We start from the raw sequence: 18,711 nt of genomic DNA, 5'->3' as shown, positions 1-18,711 counted from the left end.
TAATTAACATGGTCATGGCTGTTTTTTATCTTTAAAAAAAACTGATAAAAATCACAAACCTTGGTGAATTCATAGCTGGAGCTAACAACCAGTTAACTTAGCTTAGCATAAAGACTGTAAACAGGGAAACAGCTAGCCTGGCCATGGTCAAACAAAAGCCACCTACCAGCTCCTGTTACTAGCTACCTGTAACTCAAGTCAAAATTATTATTATTATTATTATATTTAAGTTTTATTTATGGCCCAATATTACAAATCACAATTTGCCTCAGGGGGCTTTACAACATGTACTGTCACTAATTAACATGTTACATTGCATCTCAAGCCAGGCTAGCTTTTGCCCCTTGTTTCCAGTCTTAATGCTAAGCTAAGCTAATTGTCTGCCAGCTCATGAGAGCAGTATTAACTCTCTTCAAGAAAGTGAATTGGGTATTCCAAAAAGTGTAAAAAAAAAAAAAAAAAAAAAAAGCTTTAAACATAAACACTGAGAACTGATTATATTTCATAAACAATTTATTGAATAGAATAAAATAATGTAACAACACAAATACAAAAGCAACAATTTAGCAGTAGGTAACTTAAGTATAACAATGTGCACTGAATGTAACCCATGTAAACAATATAGTTTCAATTTAAGAGTAAAAACCTTTAAAACAGAGTTCCAGCTATCAATTTACAGCAAGAAAGACATAATAGCATCAGCAAATAAAATATCATGCCACATCATAAATACATACACTTTTCTTTGGCATTTGAATAAAACTGATTGCACAGTGAAAATATCAGCTTTTGCATTTAATGTAGAATACTGTCACAAGTAGTGATTGCTGCTATTTCAGTTCAGAACAACTGAAACTATTTGGTAAACTGTGCCCCAGTGATAAACATGGCTGGCAAACAGTAGACTGGTGGGGTTGGTGGCATGGTAGCAGCCAAAATAAAAGCACTTTAATCTTGTCTTTTACAGACCCTGAGCAAGAGAAGAGATAATCAAGGCTGAATCAGGCAGAATTCGAAGAAGGGAAAGCATCTGTGTAGAAGAAGAGACATAATAAGGTAGATGAGCGTACAATTTAGGTACGGGTGACTGGAGGTACATGCATAAACTAGTCAAACAAGCTAAGTGATGCAACTAGCAGCATTCCAACACACAGTCTGTTTTACCTGTTCTGTTAAGAAATATATATGCTCTGAGTTGGAAGTACCTCTTAATGTGGGAGGAGGTCGAGGAGGTTTGAACGTGCTGCCTTGTGCCAGAGTATCCACAATCCAGCTGAGGGCATTTGAGCAGTACTCCATCTGAGAGGAGGATCAAGAGAGCTGCATTGACATACAGTAATTCAAAGACACCTGAGGGAAGGATCAGTGTCTATATGTTGACATTTCCTGTTCATTGTACTATATTGTGGGATTTTGTGGCCTCAGTCAATTTTACAAGCATGTGATTTTTAAGTCCCATTTGAAGATGAACTAGGAATAGTTCAACATTTTGGGAAATACACTTATTCAATTTCTGTTGCAGAGTTAGATGACAAGATTGAAACATTCTCATCTCATCTGTATGTTAAATATGAGCTTACACCCAGCATCCAGTTAGCTTACCTTAGCTTAGCTTAGTTTAGCATAAAGACTTGAACCAGTGGGAAACAGCTAGCCAAACAGCGTTGTGACACTATTACAATAGCTGTTTCCTTCTTGCCTCTCATTATGCTAAGCTAACTGGCAGCAGGCTGTACAGTCGCCTCATATTTACTCATGATCTTTTACATTATGTGTCAAGAAGAATATAAATGATACAGATTGATAAACATTGTAAGCTCAGTTTTTAAAAGAGTGCTTTAATTTTACCTCATTCTCCAGAGCCCTGAGCCGGTGGTCAAAGTCTCTGCTTTCAGTCAGATGTTTCATCACACCATCCACTCTGCAAAAGGAGACATTACCTTCAGTATGATCGAGCAAAATTTTTTTACTGCTTTAAGTGGGTGAAGAAGAAGAAGGTGCTCTCACTTGACAGACATCCGCTTGAGTCTCTCTGAGTCACTGCTTTTCTGGATCTTGTTCTGGGCAGTCAGGAAGTCCTCCTTCTGAATGGTTTCCCACGTCATTAGCCTGTTAGCAGCTTTCCCTCTCAGCTGCAACACTAGTTGAAAAAGAAAAAAGAAAAAAAGATGTTGTTTATGTTAACAGTATTATCGTTCAACTCAGCCATGGTGATTCCTGAACCAAGCCAGTGAAGCAAATGAGGAAGTAAACAATGATAGAAATTCTTTCACGGCTGTCGATGCCATCAGAGGAAATGCATCGATGCACACCTGTGACATTTAAAAACAGTCAAAGAACAAGTAATGACAGACGTAGTCCGGTGTGTTTCAACAAAGGACAATAAGGGGGGAAAAAAAAGAAACTTTCCAATTTTAAACAACCTTCATGGCTGTTTTAGATTTTATCTTTTAGCCCATACATCAAAAGGAGAAAGTACAAAGGAGTCCAGTATGTCTTACGCTGAAACCGGTTTAACAATACTTGGCCATGGAGAATGAAGAAATAATCAGTACACCCTCTGCCCTGACGTTCCCTTCAATTCTGGAGTTTCGGTTCTCCAGGATAGTCTTAAACATTCACAGATAAGGTCATGATGAACCTATGCCCAGATATGGTCAGGCCCAACACATCTACAGCATATAGAATTAGCCTATCGGTCTGCAAATCCAAACACAGAAATTATGAATACACAAGGTCTGAGATCACAGTTCAGCACCCTTGGCTCCAAAGCTCAGGGTCAGTGATATAACAGTTACGTTTGCTCCCTTCAGAGAGACAGAACAAACACATCTCCGACCTTAGCCGCCATAGCAACACTACTACACAACACAAATTGTTCCCTTGTTTATCTGAAAGGAGAAAACAGCTGCATATACTGTCTAGGAGAATGACATTCTGTCTCTTAAGAATTAGTACGGGCCTCTCAATGACTCCTAAAATTGGAAAATTCCCTAACAGAGGCCATTCAAGAATATATTTCTAAATGTACAAAGCACCATGAAGTCCCTGTTTTTTTTTTGGCATAAAAAGCAATGAAGATTTCAGAGTTTGCAAAGTTAATGCAGCATAAAGTCCCTGTCTGTGTCAGTGTGTGCCAAACTCTGTGAATGACACCCACAATGACAACGTGGTAGAGACTCAGCATAGTATTTTTAATTACTGTTTGCCTGCCATAGGGTTTACTTGCCCATTGTAAAATCTACCCACATTTTGCTCTTGGTCGGTGTTAATTTCGGACCCTGCCACTGTGTCATCTGTTCAGCCTTTATAGAGACCAAAAATCAAACCATTTAGAATGAATATCAGCCAATAATCATCTGTGGCTGATCAATCGGTGCACTCTTACATTAATTAGACTCCTGTTCAAATACTGACCAAAGTGGTGGATCTTGATGGAGGGCACTTTCCGGATGTTCCTCTTGATAAAGAGATTGATGTGAGAGAGGATGATGAAAGGAGGTGCCAGGGAAGGACGAGAGTGATACTGAACGATCAGGTTGTAGCGCTGGAACTTCCAGTAGATGTCGCTGTTAGCCTGCACTTCAGAGAAGGTGTTGCTGGGTGGACACAAAGACAGCAGAATGTCAGCATGTCCTTGTTAGCTAACGAAACAGACTGATGGACTCTAATCTCCTTATTATTTACCTGAACATGGCGATGAGCAGGTTGATGAGCAGGATGTTGGTGACCAGCAGATAAACAACCAGCAGAATCACCACCAGCCAGTTACTGTACAGAACTCTGCAGGGCTCCTCGCCACTCTCAATCAATGTCACGTTGTCCGTACACGCCATGTCCCACGGCTTCCCCACTGGGATGGACACAAAAATACAGGAAAGATTAAAATATGTCCTGTCTTTCGATATTATCATATAAATCTGCTATCACGACCAAATTACTGTGGTGAAAAGCTGCAATGGATATCGAAAAACATCCAGTCCAGGCTGCAGAAGATACATAATTCTGAAACATGTGCATGAGGCACTCATACCATCCATCTCTTCTACAGGAATCTGTCCAAAGATGTGCAAGTATGGCCTGTAGAAAACCCGGCGAAAGATGCGATCCAGGCGAGGGTCGTAGGAATAAAGCAAAGCCTGATTGGCTACTCCGTATGCCATGAGCCAAACGCCCAGGAAGAATAGGAAGAAGAAGACGTCCTTCATCTGAACAGGAGAAAGTAGTTATTTTTCCATCATTATAATCCAAACATCCAGCTAACATACACTGGTATACTGTCAACTCATGTTCAAGGTTATTACAGTTAACTAAAACTAAAGTAAAAACTAAAACTAGGTGTAAAAAGACATTATAGTTGACTGAAATAAAAATAAAAACAGTTTAGTTTTAGCCTTTGTCAATTTGCTCAAATTAGTCAACACAACAAGCATTTATCGAGACTAAAACCTAACAAGAAAATCCACTCTGGAAACAAGGTGAAACTAAAATGAAAACAAAAATTAAAAATCAGAATAAAAAAAAAAAACCTATAATAACGCTGCTTGTGTTACAGTTTCTCACCATCTTGCCAACAATGATGATTTTTGGTCCCAGCTGTTTGTGGATGGCAAAGATGTGAATGAGACGGATGGTGAAGACCATGTAGTCCACACACAGCACCTCCCGGCCAAATTCATATGTCAAGTCAAACATCCTAAGAAACAGAGTGAAGCAAATATACTGTGGTAACAGCACCACCCAGTGGACAACTTGGAAAACTGCACTTTAAAAAAACACCAACATTCACAGACTCACAGACTTTGAGGTTCATTACTGGTAAGTGTGTGAGGGCTTAGGGCTGTCCCACTGTCAAATCCTTCATTAATATCTTTGGTACCACCTGTTTTTACCCTACTATTTCATACCAATACGGCTGCATGAAAAAGGTCTACTGATGTCCATACCTGCAGATAAGTCCTATGATGAACAGCGTGATGGCAATGAGATCACACTTGTTCCACACATCCTGAAAGTACAATCTGACTCTCTGACGCCAAGTCTTCGTCCCCAAAAAGAACGTCTGGAGTAGAAAACATCAAAATGTTAAAATGTTATATGTAGGATATTTTAACTGCTTTACCTTGCTATCAGACCGCCTTCTCTGACAGGTAACCGCTGTTATGTAAACCAAACCTCGCTCTATCCAAACCAACCAAAATCCATAGGTGAAATCAGTTGTTTTACCTTGTAGAACACTGCAGTTACTGGTCTACCGCTGCCCTGATCTGTTAGTTTGTTTTTGTTACTGTGTGACTTCTGTGTGTTAAAAAAGATAGTTTGGATTCACCAAAGTCACACAATAACAGAAACAAACTAACCGATCGAGGCAGCAGTAGACCAGCAACTGCTGTGTGCTGACCGCCATTTACTGTAGGTAATAAAGTGACTATCAGCAAACACCTTATACAACCCCACATCAAATAATCTAAACAATCCCTTTAAACACAGCTATGAAAAGAACAATATTAGATATAACCAAACACAGAGGAGCTCTTTCAATGCTGATCTTTGCAAGATGTTGCTGTATCTATATCCTGTATGTGCTGAATAATTGTGAATTACTTATCTGCTCAGCATTGAATTTTTATCCACTTTTGCAAGATGTCTCTCTGCACTCACCTCCCGGATCTCCTCACACACAATGGTGAATACCCAGAAGTAGAGCACATATTCTGGGATGGCCGGACCCGAGGGCGGCGGGGGCTTGAAGTCCACCAACAGCACATAGGCAAACAGCAAGAGGAAGAGGAAGTACATCAGGACGTTGCCCAGAAATGAGGTAACAGGTGCAAACCAGAACTGACGCCATCTTGACACTATGAACGGACGCTTTGGCGGTCTGTGAGATTGTGGTATGCCTGTAAGGAAGGTTTTTGAGCATGGATTAGTAGCTGGTTACCGTCATAACAGCTGCAGAAAATTATTAGGTCTACAATCAGTCTTTCCTCTCACCTTTGATGGTTGCCGTCCTGGGAGTGTTTGGTCCTTGTGCATCAGCTTCACTGATTCAACAATGACACATTTTTAATCAATCAACACTTTACCAAAAACAGACATTCATATGACTCTGAATCAATAAAGAGTTAACGTTTTTACATGTGCTTGATGTCCGAGAAAGAGAAGACAGTGGTGCCATAGAGGCTGTCGTTGTCCCTGCCTGGCCCATCCTCGTTCGGCTTCACCTCCTCCTCTTGCTGATGGTCCTCTTGTTTCCTGTGAGGTGGAGGATGTTGTGACATTCTGAAATCTGAATCTCCTCGATGCTTATGTAAACGAAATAATAATGATAATATTAATGTGGATTTTACCTAAAGGAGATAAGGTTGGTGTAGCAGAGGACGGGGCAGAAGAAGGTCAGCACAAGCTTCCACACCTCCGTGCTCCTCTTCATGTCACCCCACCAGATCTGAGACAACAGAGACTGGAAGAGGAGGAGAGGAAATTAGACCATTTTCACTGACTGAAAGTGGGTTGTGTTGTATGTGTAGAATTGTTTATCATCATTATCGCTTGAATCTGAGTAAGCAAGCTTGAGCTGCAGCAAAAATACAAGTTAAAAAGGCCTGACAGTAAACATAACAGGTTAAACTACCACGATGAAGTCAGTGACTTGGTTCTACTGTTTGTTTGTCAGTCAGGTGTGACAAACAGTGACACACCTGTACTCCATCATGGCTGAAGAAAAGTCGTGCGTCGGCGCCCATGCCCATCTGGAGGCAGGTGGTACCACCCCAGACCGGAGATTTCCTGATCAGCAGGGTGAAAGAGCGACTCTCATTGCTCCGATAGCAAGAGCTAAAGACGTCTGAGAGGAGGGAAAGGCATGCAGACACTTTGGTTGGATGCTTAACACTTAAAAAAAGACAATGAAAGTGACTCATTTGACACAGAATTTAAACCCCTGAAATACCTACTTTTACCACTAACGACATCAAGACAAAAAGCGAACAGCTAAATCATTTGTGTGTTCAATTATTTACTTAAAATGAGCCGGCAAATAACACTGAGCAGAATAATCAGGATGTGAAATACAATGTCTGATCGTCTTTTTTTGTTCAGTTACTGTTTAACTGAACATTAGTGGATGATGTATTCATGGTCTCACCATGTGCCAGGTTCTCAAACCTCTGGGCCAGCTCCTTCATGGACAGTTTGGTCTCAGTCTCAACCTCCAGCTTGGACAGCTCCCTCAGCATCTTACAGCCACTCAGAGCACTCAGCACTGACTCCCCTGCCTGGGACAGAGACAACAAGAGAAGTCAGGACATACAAACTCCTTCATATCAGGTACTGATAGTGTTTTGCAATGAAGCTGATGACGCAGTCTCAGTTTTGAACCTGACTGCATGAAGAGTGTGGAGGATGGCCATGCAGGATTCCTGCAAGTTTCAATATGTTCAAGACTTTTTAAGACATTTTAAGGCTTGAAAGTCAAATTACTGGGTTTTTACAATTTTTAAGACCCATTCATCCAACAAACTGGACAGCAGAGTATTTTTTTTGCTGTTTGCGAGTCTCAGAAGTTTTACCATCTCCCAGAAGAAAGTGGCCATCTCGCTGCGGTTCTGGAGAACAGCCCAGATGAAGAGGGAAGCCCAGGGGTAGAGGCAACGCCTTTCCCGATACAAGCAGTCTCCTCGCAGCAGCTTACTGACACGCTAAAATGGATGACAAGAAGCACGGGAAGCAGTCTTGTAACACCAGCAGTTCATTATCTTCATTATCTTTGAGATATGTCCACATATTTGGAAAAGGTACATATTTGGAAGAGTACCTTAAGAGCTCTTCTCTTGGATGAGATCTGTTCTAAGCCCAAAGCGTCATAGTAAAATGGCTGGCAGACGTCACCCATTAACAGTTCTAGGACTCCTGAAACCTGGGGAAAAAAGAGGCTGAGTAAGAAACAAACGTGTGCAATGAAAAACAAAGAGTAGAAAACTTTTGTTTACACAGAGACATCATCAGAAAAACACACCTCAAAAAGGCTGATCTCATTCACTGGGCCATTCTGCATGTTTTCTGCTGCCACTTTGTCCTGCAGGTTTGATGCTGCAGGCACAGGCGCTGCAGTTCCTAACCGCTCCCCCAGACGGCGCTGGAGCAGCTGGTAAAGCACCGTCCCATCAGCTACCGAGCGGTAGAGGCTCTCCAGCCTGTCATAAGTCAGGTAGTCCAGGATGTTGAGGCCGTTCTCAGTGAAAAGACGGACAAACTGAGGCTTGTCATTGATCAGGGCGTCTGTCATGGAGTCTTCCAAGTCTTCATACTGTTTGATTGGATGAAGGGGATCAATTATTAGGTAGGTTCCAATACATGGTGGAAGATACACTACACATAATGCACCTACTTTAGAGTGGTATTATTTCTCTGAATCTAACATCTGATGTGATGTCTTTTCCCTCTCACCCTCCACTGAATGTCTCCATTGAAGAGTTCACTCTTGGCAATGTCAACCCTGTTCCATGTGACCGCCAGCTTCAGCTCTTCATTGTAAGGGCTGGCATCGACTGACGCACGGTGCTTACTAGCTAAAAAACACAGAATTTCACCACAAAACATCAAAATATGGACAAGTTGCCACCTAAAACATTTGAAGTTTTCATCATTTGAATGAGCTGTACGCACCTCCCACCAATGTTTTGAGCAGGACCGTATCAAAGTCATTGGGGCCCTCCTGCTCTCCATCGAAGACTGTAATAAAGTCTCTGTTCTGGTAGATGCTCAGAGCCTGGAGACACAGAACAAGGAGACAGAAGACAAGGAAAAGAGAGGAATTTTAATCATAATGCGATGATGCTGAGAAAGAGACTAAAAAGCAGACAGACTGGTGACAAAGATTTGGTGACAAAGGATATTGTCAAATCCATGATATCATTAGGCTCACAGCCTCACCATGCTGAGTAAGATTTCAAGGGATTTAAGGATTTTATCAGGACCTTTGAAGTTCAGTACCAACAACTGACCAGTAAGTAGAAAAGAATAAGATTAAGAGTGTGTATCTAATCACTCCCTTGTTCAACAACACAAGTTGAATTCTGGGCACTGACTAGGTTCCTGACTGATTAAACATTGGGATACTGATAAATTCACAGTCAATAAGCAGCCACACTCATTCAAGGCAGCACGTGGTGTCGATGATGTCACATCACTGAAGCTGCAGCGCTGAGAAGGGTGTGTTGGGAATGCAGAGACTTCCATCGAAAATTGAGAGCTCAGTGAGAGTACTGAGCAAAGATGGTTTTTACATGCGTTCTAGGAATTTTCCAGAAAGTCGGGAGATCAAGGGTCAACAATGCTATTTGCAGCCATTTCTTTTTTTTCCTCAATCTAACCAAGTAGTTTGGTTGCCTGAGTCTAACCAAACTGCCACTAAAAGCGGAAAAGATTATTTAAAAAATGAAAATATGTTGACAAAGGTCAAAAACAAAAAGCCAACTCGACACTCAAGACTGAGTCCTGTGTTTAACACATTCATACACTACAACCTCCTCTCTACAGAGACTCTTAGGGCTTTTCCATTGTCACATCGAGTTAAACCATGATGCATTGATTTGCATTTCTATTACCAGTTATATCTCCCCAGGCTGTGATGAGTTTCACCGGAAATTGCACCTCCACAATCTGGCCAAAGAGAGCCCGACCCACCTCCTAGCGGGCATCTTGGCGACCACGGCAAACTGTGATGACCCCCTACTCCCCCTTAAACAAGACTGAACTCATGTGTGCAGGACACCAGAGTTTTAAGAGTCACTGTGTGTTCAGCTCTCAGTACTTTTGTAGCTTCTAACTGGATCTCTGTGGTTTGAGGTGTAGCTTTTTCTTATAGCTTTTCTTCTCTGTTTGCACTTTCAGATATCTGCCTTATTTTACCGTTTCATTTTCACTTTCAGTTGTATATCAGTTGTTTTAAGTTAATTCCGATAGAAAACATTTCCTGAGTTTGCTACTTCATATTAAAAACTTTAAGATAACAAAATCATGTATAGGAAATGAAAGGCATTTGATTCAAAACAAGTGGGAAGTCAAACCAAGACAGCACATTCGTATGAAAAAGGAATGTTTATCACTCTTTATAGTTAAATGAGGGAGTTGAGTATAAATAGCCAACAGCTGTCACGTGAATATTTTCACCGAGATGCAAATAGATAGTTTTTTTTAATTGGTTGTTATTAATTACATAAAATACAGCCAATACCTTTTCAGTGTTTTGTGTCAATAAAATAACCCAATTATGCCCTAACCTTAACCTTTGAGATGAGTGAGTTAGCCGTGGAGCAATAAGAATAACAACCAGCAGTAGGCCTGGGCGATATCACCAAAAAATCTATCACGATAGTGAAGTTTCATATCAGTCAATATCGATAATTATTGATCATGTGAGTTGTGACTGATGATATGTTGTGTACTACAAAGGGTGGAAGTGGCTGAGGGTTTGTTGTATTATATTGCAACGATATTCCAGGGATGACTATTGGTGCTTTCACAAAGTGTGAGATTATTTTATAAATAATCATCAGTAATGGGGCTGCTCCCATAGCTCAGTTGGTAGGTTGCCTGCCTGTGATCCATTTGCTGCATGTCACTGCCCCTCTCTCTACCCCCCTTCCTGTCATATCTTCAGCCGTCCCTACCCAAAATAAAGGCAAAAGCCCTTAAAAAAAATCATCAGTAATGTGGCTATAATGCCTAAGTGAGTAAAGGCAAATATGAGATCAGCTGAAACAGTCTGGTAAATTCTCAAGATGACATAACTGTAATGCAGCCTTTAAAACCAGGAAAAGACAACAATTCTGACATATCACGATATAACTATATCCAAAATCTACCACGATATCCAGTGTCACACCATAATACAATATAATCTCATTATATTGCCCAACCCTAACCAGCAGTTTAAGAATATGGGACAAACTGAGACAGGAAGTAGCTTAAGAAATAGCTGGAAGTCTACAGGTCCAGTAGATGCTTGTTAAATGTTCATTACATAAAGCAATTGTTGAATGACATTAGCAACATACTGATAATCTTGCTGCACTGTGAGCTTTAGCAGCAGTCCGGCTATAATGTAGGCAATCCTGAAAGGTTATAGTAGATGAAATTCTATAAGGTCATAAAAATCAAAAGACTTCATCCACTCGGGGCTATACTGTAAATATGTACAGTAAATCTACTGGCAATCTGCCCAGTATGTTACGAAATATCCTGTGTGAGTACAATCGGAGTCATAACCTCACAGTATTACAAGGAATGTGAAAAGGGCACCAAGAACATCTGGAAACCTCTGGGATCATGAACATCAAAGTTCAATTTCATGGCAATCCAGCCAGTAGCTGCTGAATATATAGCTCCTTCCTGTTCTGCGTGTGGAAAGCCCCACGACATATCTCTGTCTACAGCACCTACCCGTTCAACTAGTTTGTCTGACTCCGCTTCAGTTGGGAAGTGCTTCTTAACCCGTTCTGCAACTTTGTCTTTCAGATCCATGCTAGGACCCGCATCGCTATCTCCCTCTCCAGAGGACTGGACGACCGGGGCTGATGACAGGTTCTCCAAGACATCACTCAAGAAGTCAGCCAGGCCTCCTGAGCCGGCCAACACCAGCCAGGGCATCGAGTTTTTCAGAGAAAGGTCCACTCGCTGACAGAAATCAGGAAAACACGGAGAGATGTTTCTTTATGGAATGTAGGGACATAATAAAAGAGTAACTTTTAGTATTAAAGGGATAGTTCAGATTATTTGATGTGGGGTTATATGAGGTACATATCAATAGTCAGTATATTAGCTACAGTAGGTGGCGGCCGACTTTGATAAATACAAAATATTCAAAACAAAATCAAAACAATACAAGTCACACAACGGATCGAGGCAGCGGTCAGCCAGCAACTCCTGTGTTCGGTGAGGTAAAATTACCGATTTCTCCTATGGAGGTTGGTTGGTTTGGAGAGACCAATATTTGGCTTACATAGCAGCAGTTTCCCACTGAAAAATGCTGTCTGACAACAAGGTAAAGCAGAGAAAGTATTCTAAATATAGTGTACACTTATTCTGCTCTAGGACTATGGACTTAAGTGCTGCTGCTTATCTCTGCTTCTCCAAACTAGGGGCGTGTCGACTGGCACCTACTGTAGTTAATACACTGACCTCATACAACCCATCTTCAAATAATCCAAACTATCACTTTAAAACTAAGTATCTCTTTGTGACAATCAACAAATGTAAAAAGCAGTGACTATACCTCCATCATGCCTGCGTCACCTGATACCAGCATACAAAGGACGGGGATGTCGATGCTGCCGCTGCCTACAAAACACAAACATTCTTACTTACTTATTGTTTCCACTGACTTCACTTTAATGCAGACATTATGATCAAAATCCGCAGACTTAAAACAATGAAGCTGCATATTTGTCTTGCAGAGCAGGAGCTCTGAGACAGCACAGATATAGAAATAGCAATCTGTTACATTTTGGGCAAATCTCAGCTTGATTTTACATGTTGAAGAGCCACGTTTCAAATTCTTGCAGGGGCATGCAATGGCTTTCATCCAGTGGATACCAGAGAATCATCTTATCATCATGTGCATTAATAAATGTTCACCACCAGAGGGCCAAACAGTTTGAAATCAGTGTTGAAAGTTAAAGAGCGTGTCTCTCAACATAAGAGCATTGTACTGTTTAGAGACATCTCTGTTTTCTGTAAATTCAGTTTACACAAATAACTAAATTCTTGGAATATATATATATTTACTATGTTAATCTCAGAGAATATCCCCGGGCTCAACAATAATGATCGTCTACTTGACCGGAGCAAGTAAAATGCCATGTCAGGCAAGCAAATCTAGTAAATCACTTACATGGTAAAAAATAATTAAACTATTAAGCGACTTTTATGAATCATTAAAGCAGTTATTCATTAATAAAATAGAAGAAAATGCTGTTTTCAGGCCCTAAAATATTGAGATTACCCAATTTTTCTGTTTATTAACCATATAAAACTGAATATCTTTGGGTAATGGACTAACAAAACAAGACACCATCTTAGACTGTGATGGACATTTTTCACTATTTTCTGTCATTTGATGGACAGATGATAAATATGACAATTAACTGTAGTCTTTGTTGTTATTTGATCACTGCTAATAAATAAGCAAAATTGTTCCAGGGCAAGTAAAATTTCTGACCCCCTTGCCAGCCAGGTGAAAAACAAAAAATGTCATTGAACCTTGTTTCTGAATATTTTTCCCATAAATTCTGACTTTTTCTCTGAATATTACACCCTGATGCGCACTCTATAAAGTTTGTTTATTTCTACCTACAGTGAACCTAATACACTGTTGTATATTCTACATAATATGCAAAATATAATATTTAATGATCCTGTCTCTCACCCCAGATGCCTGTACGCTGGTGGGAGATGTAGTCCTCCAGTTTGGCCCTGAACCCCGTCTCCCCTCCTCTGCGTCCCACACTCCCATCGTCCACCAGCAGGAAGGCCTGGTAGTTATTATCCAAGCAACAGGAATCCCGGGACGTGTTCTGGACGTAGTACTTAGCGGGGAAGCTGCCCTGCAAGAGGTAGAACCCAAGATATGATATTGCGGGGGTTCTTCAACCAAAGGTGAATACCTGCAGTGCATCAGGGGCCTGCGTTTGGTGGAACCCACAATACTCCCAGACATGATACCAGTGCAATAACATAGCAATTCAATTAGGATCCCACATTGTTAAATTTAGGAATATGTGCATTTTCCATCACTGTTGCACAAAACATGTAAACAAGGTATTTTTGCACAGTTAAATCAATTTGCTGATACAGTAAGTGAATGCCTATACGACCTCAGGGTTGACCAGCTGTTGTCGGTTGTGCACCAGGCCCCAGGGAGCGATGCCCAGTGCCACCACCTTGTTGAGGGAGACCGACGAGGCTGCAGTGGCATGATCCCTCACGGCTTCTCCAACACACCTGCCAACACCTTCACGCAAACCTGCCGTCAGGATCCACGCTCCTGGGGACAACAGTCAAAGAGTGAATGTGAGAAGGTTTGTGCCAGGAATTTTAAGCCTGAAATGGTAAATCACTGAGACATATTCCACCATAAAAAGAAAAAATGTTGCATCTTTTACTAACTAGCTAAAAAATATATATTTTTTGCTGGCTAGCTAGCTAGCAGTTTAAAAATGAAGCATTGTAGCTGTATACTTACTGATTAAAGAAGTAGTTTAAAGTAGATATAAAACTTTGTGTTGTGATATGTTTCTATGTGCAACAACAGCTTTTCACAGAGCTGTTCTCACACTACTACTGTGCTGTATTCTCTTCATTTCCCTACAGTCATGTTTGTACTAGGGCCTACTATGTATGTGTTCATGTGTATGCCTGAATGTTTTTACATGTGTCTTATTATCTTTGCTGTAATCAGAGGCCTCCAAGAGAACAACCAGTTTAAGTGACCTTAAATGACGGGAGATCAGTATCGCCGTATGCCACCTGCACTTGGCACAGTAGTCAGGAGGAAATGTCCATTGTAGTACCAAATTAGGATCAGACCCCAGGGAGACATATAGTGTAATGGAACTACAGGTTGTAACAGCTGTATTTTTCCTCCTAAAACAACCACGAGTATGTTCTGCATCTTCCAAGACAGTTAATTAATCTTCTCACATCATTCAGTTAGTCAGTTGGTTGGAAAGGTTACGATTTTGGAGGGATTTGACTTTCACAAGTAAAAATATACAAAACTGAAAAGTATGCCCATCTGTGGTTATTTATTTATGGAAACAAATATTTCAGATTCAGTTGTCTTGACATTTAATAAATAATTTGTACTCAAAATGGGAGAGGCACGCAAAATGATACAATCGCCTTAAGGGAAACGGTCATCTGATGAGATTAAGATTAAATGTAGAGTCAGTAGGATTTTCCGAGTGGGATTTTCCATGAAGAAAAACTGGAAAATAACTCTGATGGAGCTGCCTTTTAGGACCAGTGTGTAGGAATTTGTAGCATCTAACCGTGAGCTTGCAAACACCTCACCTCACGTACAAAAAAACTGCATAATTAACGTTAATGATGACATTAATGATATTGAAGACTTTTATAAATCCAAAATCAAAGGAAACCAAATTCAAATGTTTTTAAAATCTTTTGAGGAGCTAAATATACCCTGAATTTAAAAGTGCACCAGTCAAATTGATTATTTTATGTCATATAATGAACATACTCCTGTTTCACAAGTGGAAGTTAACTGATATTACAGTGATGTAGTGAACAGTGTATATGAGTTTCACAATACAGTTAACTGGCATGTAACCACCATGACACATTTACCTGTGCTTTGTGAGGCTTTCACCAGTCCCTGCCTCAAGACCTCCCGTACCCACGTCTTCACTTTAGACCTGCCTTCTCCGCCCACTACAGAAACCACCAGGTTGGGTGCAGGCAGACCCCAGTGGGCTGTCATCAGGGTGTAGACCATAGACGGGGGGGTGTCCCATGACAGACGCAGAAACTGAGATCACCAAAGACATAAAGTGGACATTTGATTGACTAAAAGGAACAAACTCATTCCAGAAGTCAGCTACCTATGACTTTAAAAAAGAGAGATTTTAGCATCAAAGTATGTGCTAAATTATACTACAAGCTTCTCAGATTAGTTACGACAAAGAAAAGAAGCTTCCCAGTAGAGATATGGGACCCATATGGGAAGATTTGGAAAAGCTATTATTTGGTTCATCTTTAAAAGCATTTGTCTTTAAAACACCATCAAAAAACAACAGATCTGATCATGAAGGCTATGCAGATACAGCATATAATGAGGCATTCAGAGCCAACAGAAAGGCCACCCACATAGCTGTGCCTCTTGCTGGCTCCTGCGAACTGCAGCTCTCCAAAGGCATCAGTGGGGTATTCAGAGGAGTGCTGGGCGCTGTCCCAGTGGTTGACAATCGCTGTGCTGAAGTAGTCACCGAGGGCCACAGAGGCATGAGCATCTCTCGCACCCCCACACTGGCACAGAGCGCCATTACTACCAGAGGTGAGAGGATAATTAACTGCATGTGAAAACATGATCATCATTTGTTGCATCACCACAGTCAATAGAGAGACATTACTACCACAGAGGAATGTGCTCCACAGAGTTCACAGTACCTGAAGGAATCTTCTACAAAGGTGGTGCACACTCTTTTCTTGATGATTTTGGGGATCCAGCTCTGAAAAACATTGTAAACATGTTAATAAAATAAACTTATACACTGTTTCAGTCTTAAGAAGTTAAATTTAGACCGTACCCGTTTACGCCTGGAAATCATGTGTCCGCAGAGTGTAGTAAACCGCACAGATGAGAAGTCGTGACTTTGGCTCAGAGAAGAACCTGGTGATACACTGTTGAGATATGCAGGGCCTAAACACTTGACTGTGACTTCTGACGCGGTGCTGTAGTTTCAACTTTAGTGTGTGTAAGTGTAAGAAAGGGGAAGTGTGTGTGTGTGTGTGTGTGTGTGTGTGTGTGTGTGGTGGGCACATAGGCTACTACTGCAGTGTAGGTATCAGCAAACCTATGTGTCAAACTGAGGGGCCCCACTGGAATCTTTTTACTGCTCAAAAGTGAACTGGGCTTTCTTTGAGGTGTACGGAAGAGTATTATAAGCCAGGCATAAGAAAAACTAAATTATAGGAGGAAGATTTTTTTAATTTGTATTTTTATAATAAAAGCCGTAACGCATATAAAAAAGTTTTGACTTTATTTTTAACATGGTATTTCAAATTGTCTCTGTATTGTCACTCTATTCTCATAATGCAAAAAAACTTCCTCCTCTGATTTATTTTTCTAATGTGTGACATTAAAAAAATTCTACCTAATTCTCTAAAATTCGACTTTATTCTCCACTCTCTTTTTTCAATCCATATGTTCCATTGTTGGGATTAAACCAGTCTATGGATTAAACTTGCATTACTTGGAGTGTTGTAGAATTCATTATATGAATTCATCTGTCACACAGGACATTTTGACAGACAAGATCAAGGAAACTGGAAACTAAAAGGTAGAGCTGTCACACACACAAACACACACGGGGGAACCCACCGTTGGCGAAACTCTCGCGAGATTTGTATCCGTTATAAATTGTACAGTTTTTACAGATTAATTATGTTTTATAATGTGACAATACTGTGATTATAACCTGGGTAGGCGAAGGGACAAAAACACTTCGTTTTGGTTAGGTAAAAAAACCAAACACGTGTGTTCAGTGACCACACTCGCGAGATCTGTCGCGGGTCTGGGGTTCCCTTCAGTTTATGCTGATCTTTTTTAAACGGTAATCACAGACCTGCGAATCATCGCGAGAATGTTTTTTTCCGACCCAAACCGCTAAGTGTTTCTGTTCCTAAACCCAGCCATGCTGTCGCATTATAAAACATATTTCGTTTGGACAATAACAACGAAGAAACGCGTACAAATCTCGCGAGAGTTGTGCAAATCTAGGGTTCTCTTCCAGACATGACTCTGGTTAACAAACCAATGCAGCGCTAATGCAGCTAGCAGGCTACATACCGATAGCTAGCTAGTGTACACTAGGCAAAAGCTACATTCAATAATGGGCGTGCTCTCGCCTTTGTTTCATATGTTTACAATTACGTAACCTTTAACGTAGTTAAATGTTATGATAGAGAATGTCTTTTCCAAGGTTTTTTCGCAGTTGACCGTTGATAATGACGCTAACCGGCTTTTCAGCCTTTAGTGTTGTAAGTTATAAAACTGTTGAACGTGTCTTTTCCGCAACCAAGCTAGCCTACCTTCCGCCGGTTTGACAAGTTCTGTAAACAAACACGAGCAGAAATCTGTCTACAGCTGGGACAAAATGCGGGTCTGTGCACACGGCTGTAACGCTACAGGGGTTTTGGTTTTCCTCGAGCAGTAAGTGAGTTTACTGGCAGCTATGTTGTTTGATATGTGCTTTTCATCCGTGACTCACAACCTCAGGGAATAAGTGCCAGCCACAACTTTCATAATAACTTCCACTTCGTTGACGACTCTGTTAAGTCTCGTCACAGCTGTAGTCTTTGCCAAAACACCACAATGAGACCAAAATAGGAGGGTGATTTGATGGAAAGCCTACCCACCTGGTCCTTCTCAGATTTACAGATTTTGTCTCCGCTGCCTCCTCCTCCTCCTCCTTCTCCTCCCGTGTCTCTCATGGTGTGAATGTTCCTTTCTGTTCGGCTCACTGAGAGATGCGGTCGCACAAAGCCTTCAGGATTTCTTCCTGACCATTGTCCAATGAGTAGGCTAATTTACTGGACTGGTAAAAATTTAAAATGACCCCAAACTGTGGAAATGATATTTCCGGACGCCTCTCAGGAGTCAGAGAGGAAAGAAGGTGCAGGGCAGACACACCATACAGGTGAGGGTGTGGTTTTTACAAGAGGCAAACACTTGGCAAACTTTGTGAATACAGGAGGAGCCAGTCAAAACCACAAGCATTTCATACCTGTGCTGAGAGCTGGGCCAGTGCTGATTATAATCCTCTCACCATGAGTGCATCACACTACAAAGAGACCCCCACCCTCCCATGACTGATATCAGACGAGGTGAAGATTAGCTTATTGGCCACTGATGATGACACACATTTTGACACCACTGTAGCAGACAGACAGCTGAAGACACACAGGGTC

General features: G+C 41.0%; 1 protein-coding gene across 1 annotated transcript; it reads right to left on the bottom strand.

Moving 5' to 3' along the window:
* Positions 1-495: 495 nt before the first annotated feature.
* LOC146311936 (transient receptor potential cation channel subfamily M member 4-like) lies at positions 496-18,594 on the bottom strand. Its single transcript, XM_084741007.1, has 28 exons — positions 18,160-18,594; positions 16,189-16,250; positions 15,889-16,066; positions 15,370-15,550; positions 13,878-14,047; positions 13,430-13,607; positions 12,278-12,342; positions 11,446-11,679; positions 8,668-8,770; positions 8,449-8,570; positions 8,018-8,308; positions 7,817-7,918; positions 7,572-7,700; positions 7,148-7,277; positions 6,702-6,847; positions 6,351-6,463; positions 6,139-6,255; positions 5,995-6,044; positions 5,662-5,900; positions 4,947-5,062; positions 4,564-4,696; positions 4,034-4,208; positions 3,688-3,853; positions 3,418-3,599; positions 2,008-2,140; positions 1,849-1,921; positions 1,206-1,299; positions 496-1,030 (listed from the first exon to the last, which is right to left on the bottom strand). The coding sequence occupies exons 1-28, from the start codon at positions 18,232-18,234 to the stop codon at positions 1,002-1,004; spliced, it is 3,786 nt and encodes a 1,261-aa protein (XP_084597133.1). The 5' UTR covers positions 18,235-18,594; the 3' UTR covers positions 496-1,001.
* Between the last annotated feature and the right edge of the window lie 117 nt (positions 18,595-18,711).

This window comes from Lutjanus erythropterus, chromosome 17, assembly GCF_056507025.1.
Source record: "Lutjanus erythropterus isolate fLutEry1 chromosome 17, fLutEry1.hap2, whole genome shotgun sequence".
In the NCBI taxonomy this organism is placed as follows: Eukaryota; Metazoa; Chordata; class Actinopteri; order Lutjaniformes; family Lutjanidae; genus Lutjanus; species Lutjanus erythropterus.
Note: the sequence above shows the minus strand (reverse complement) of the source record. Positions and strands in the feature narration are given on the sequence as shown.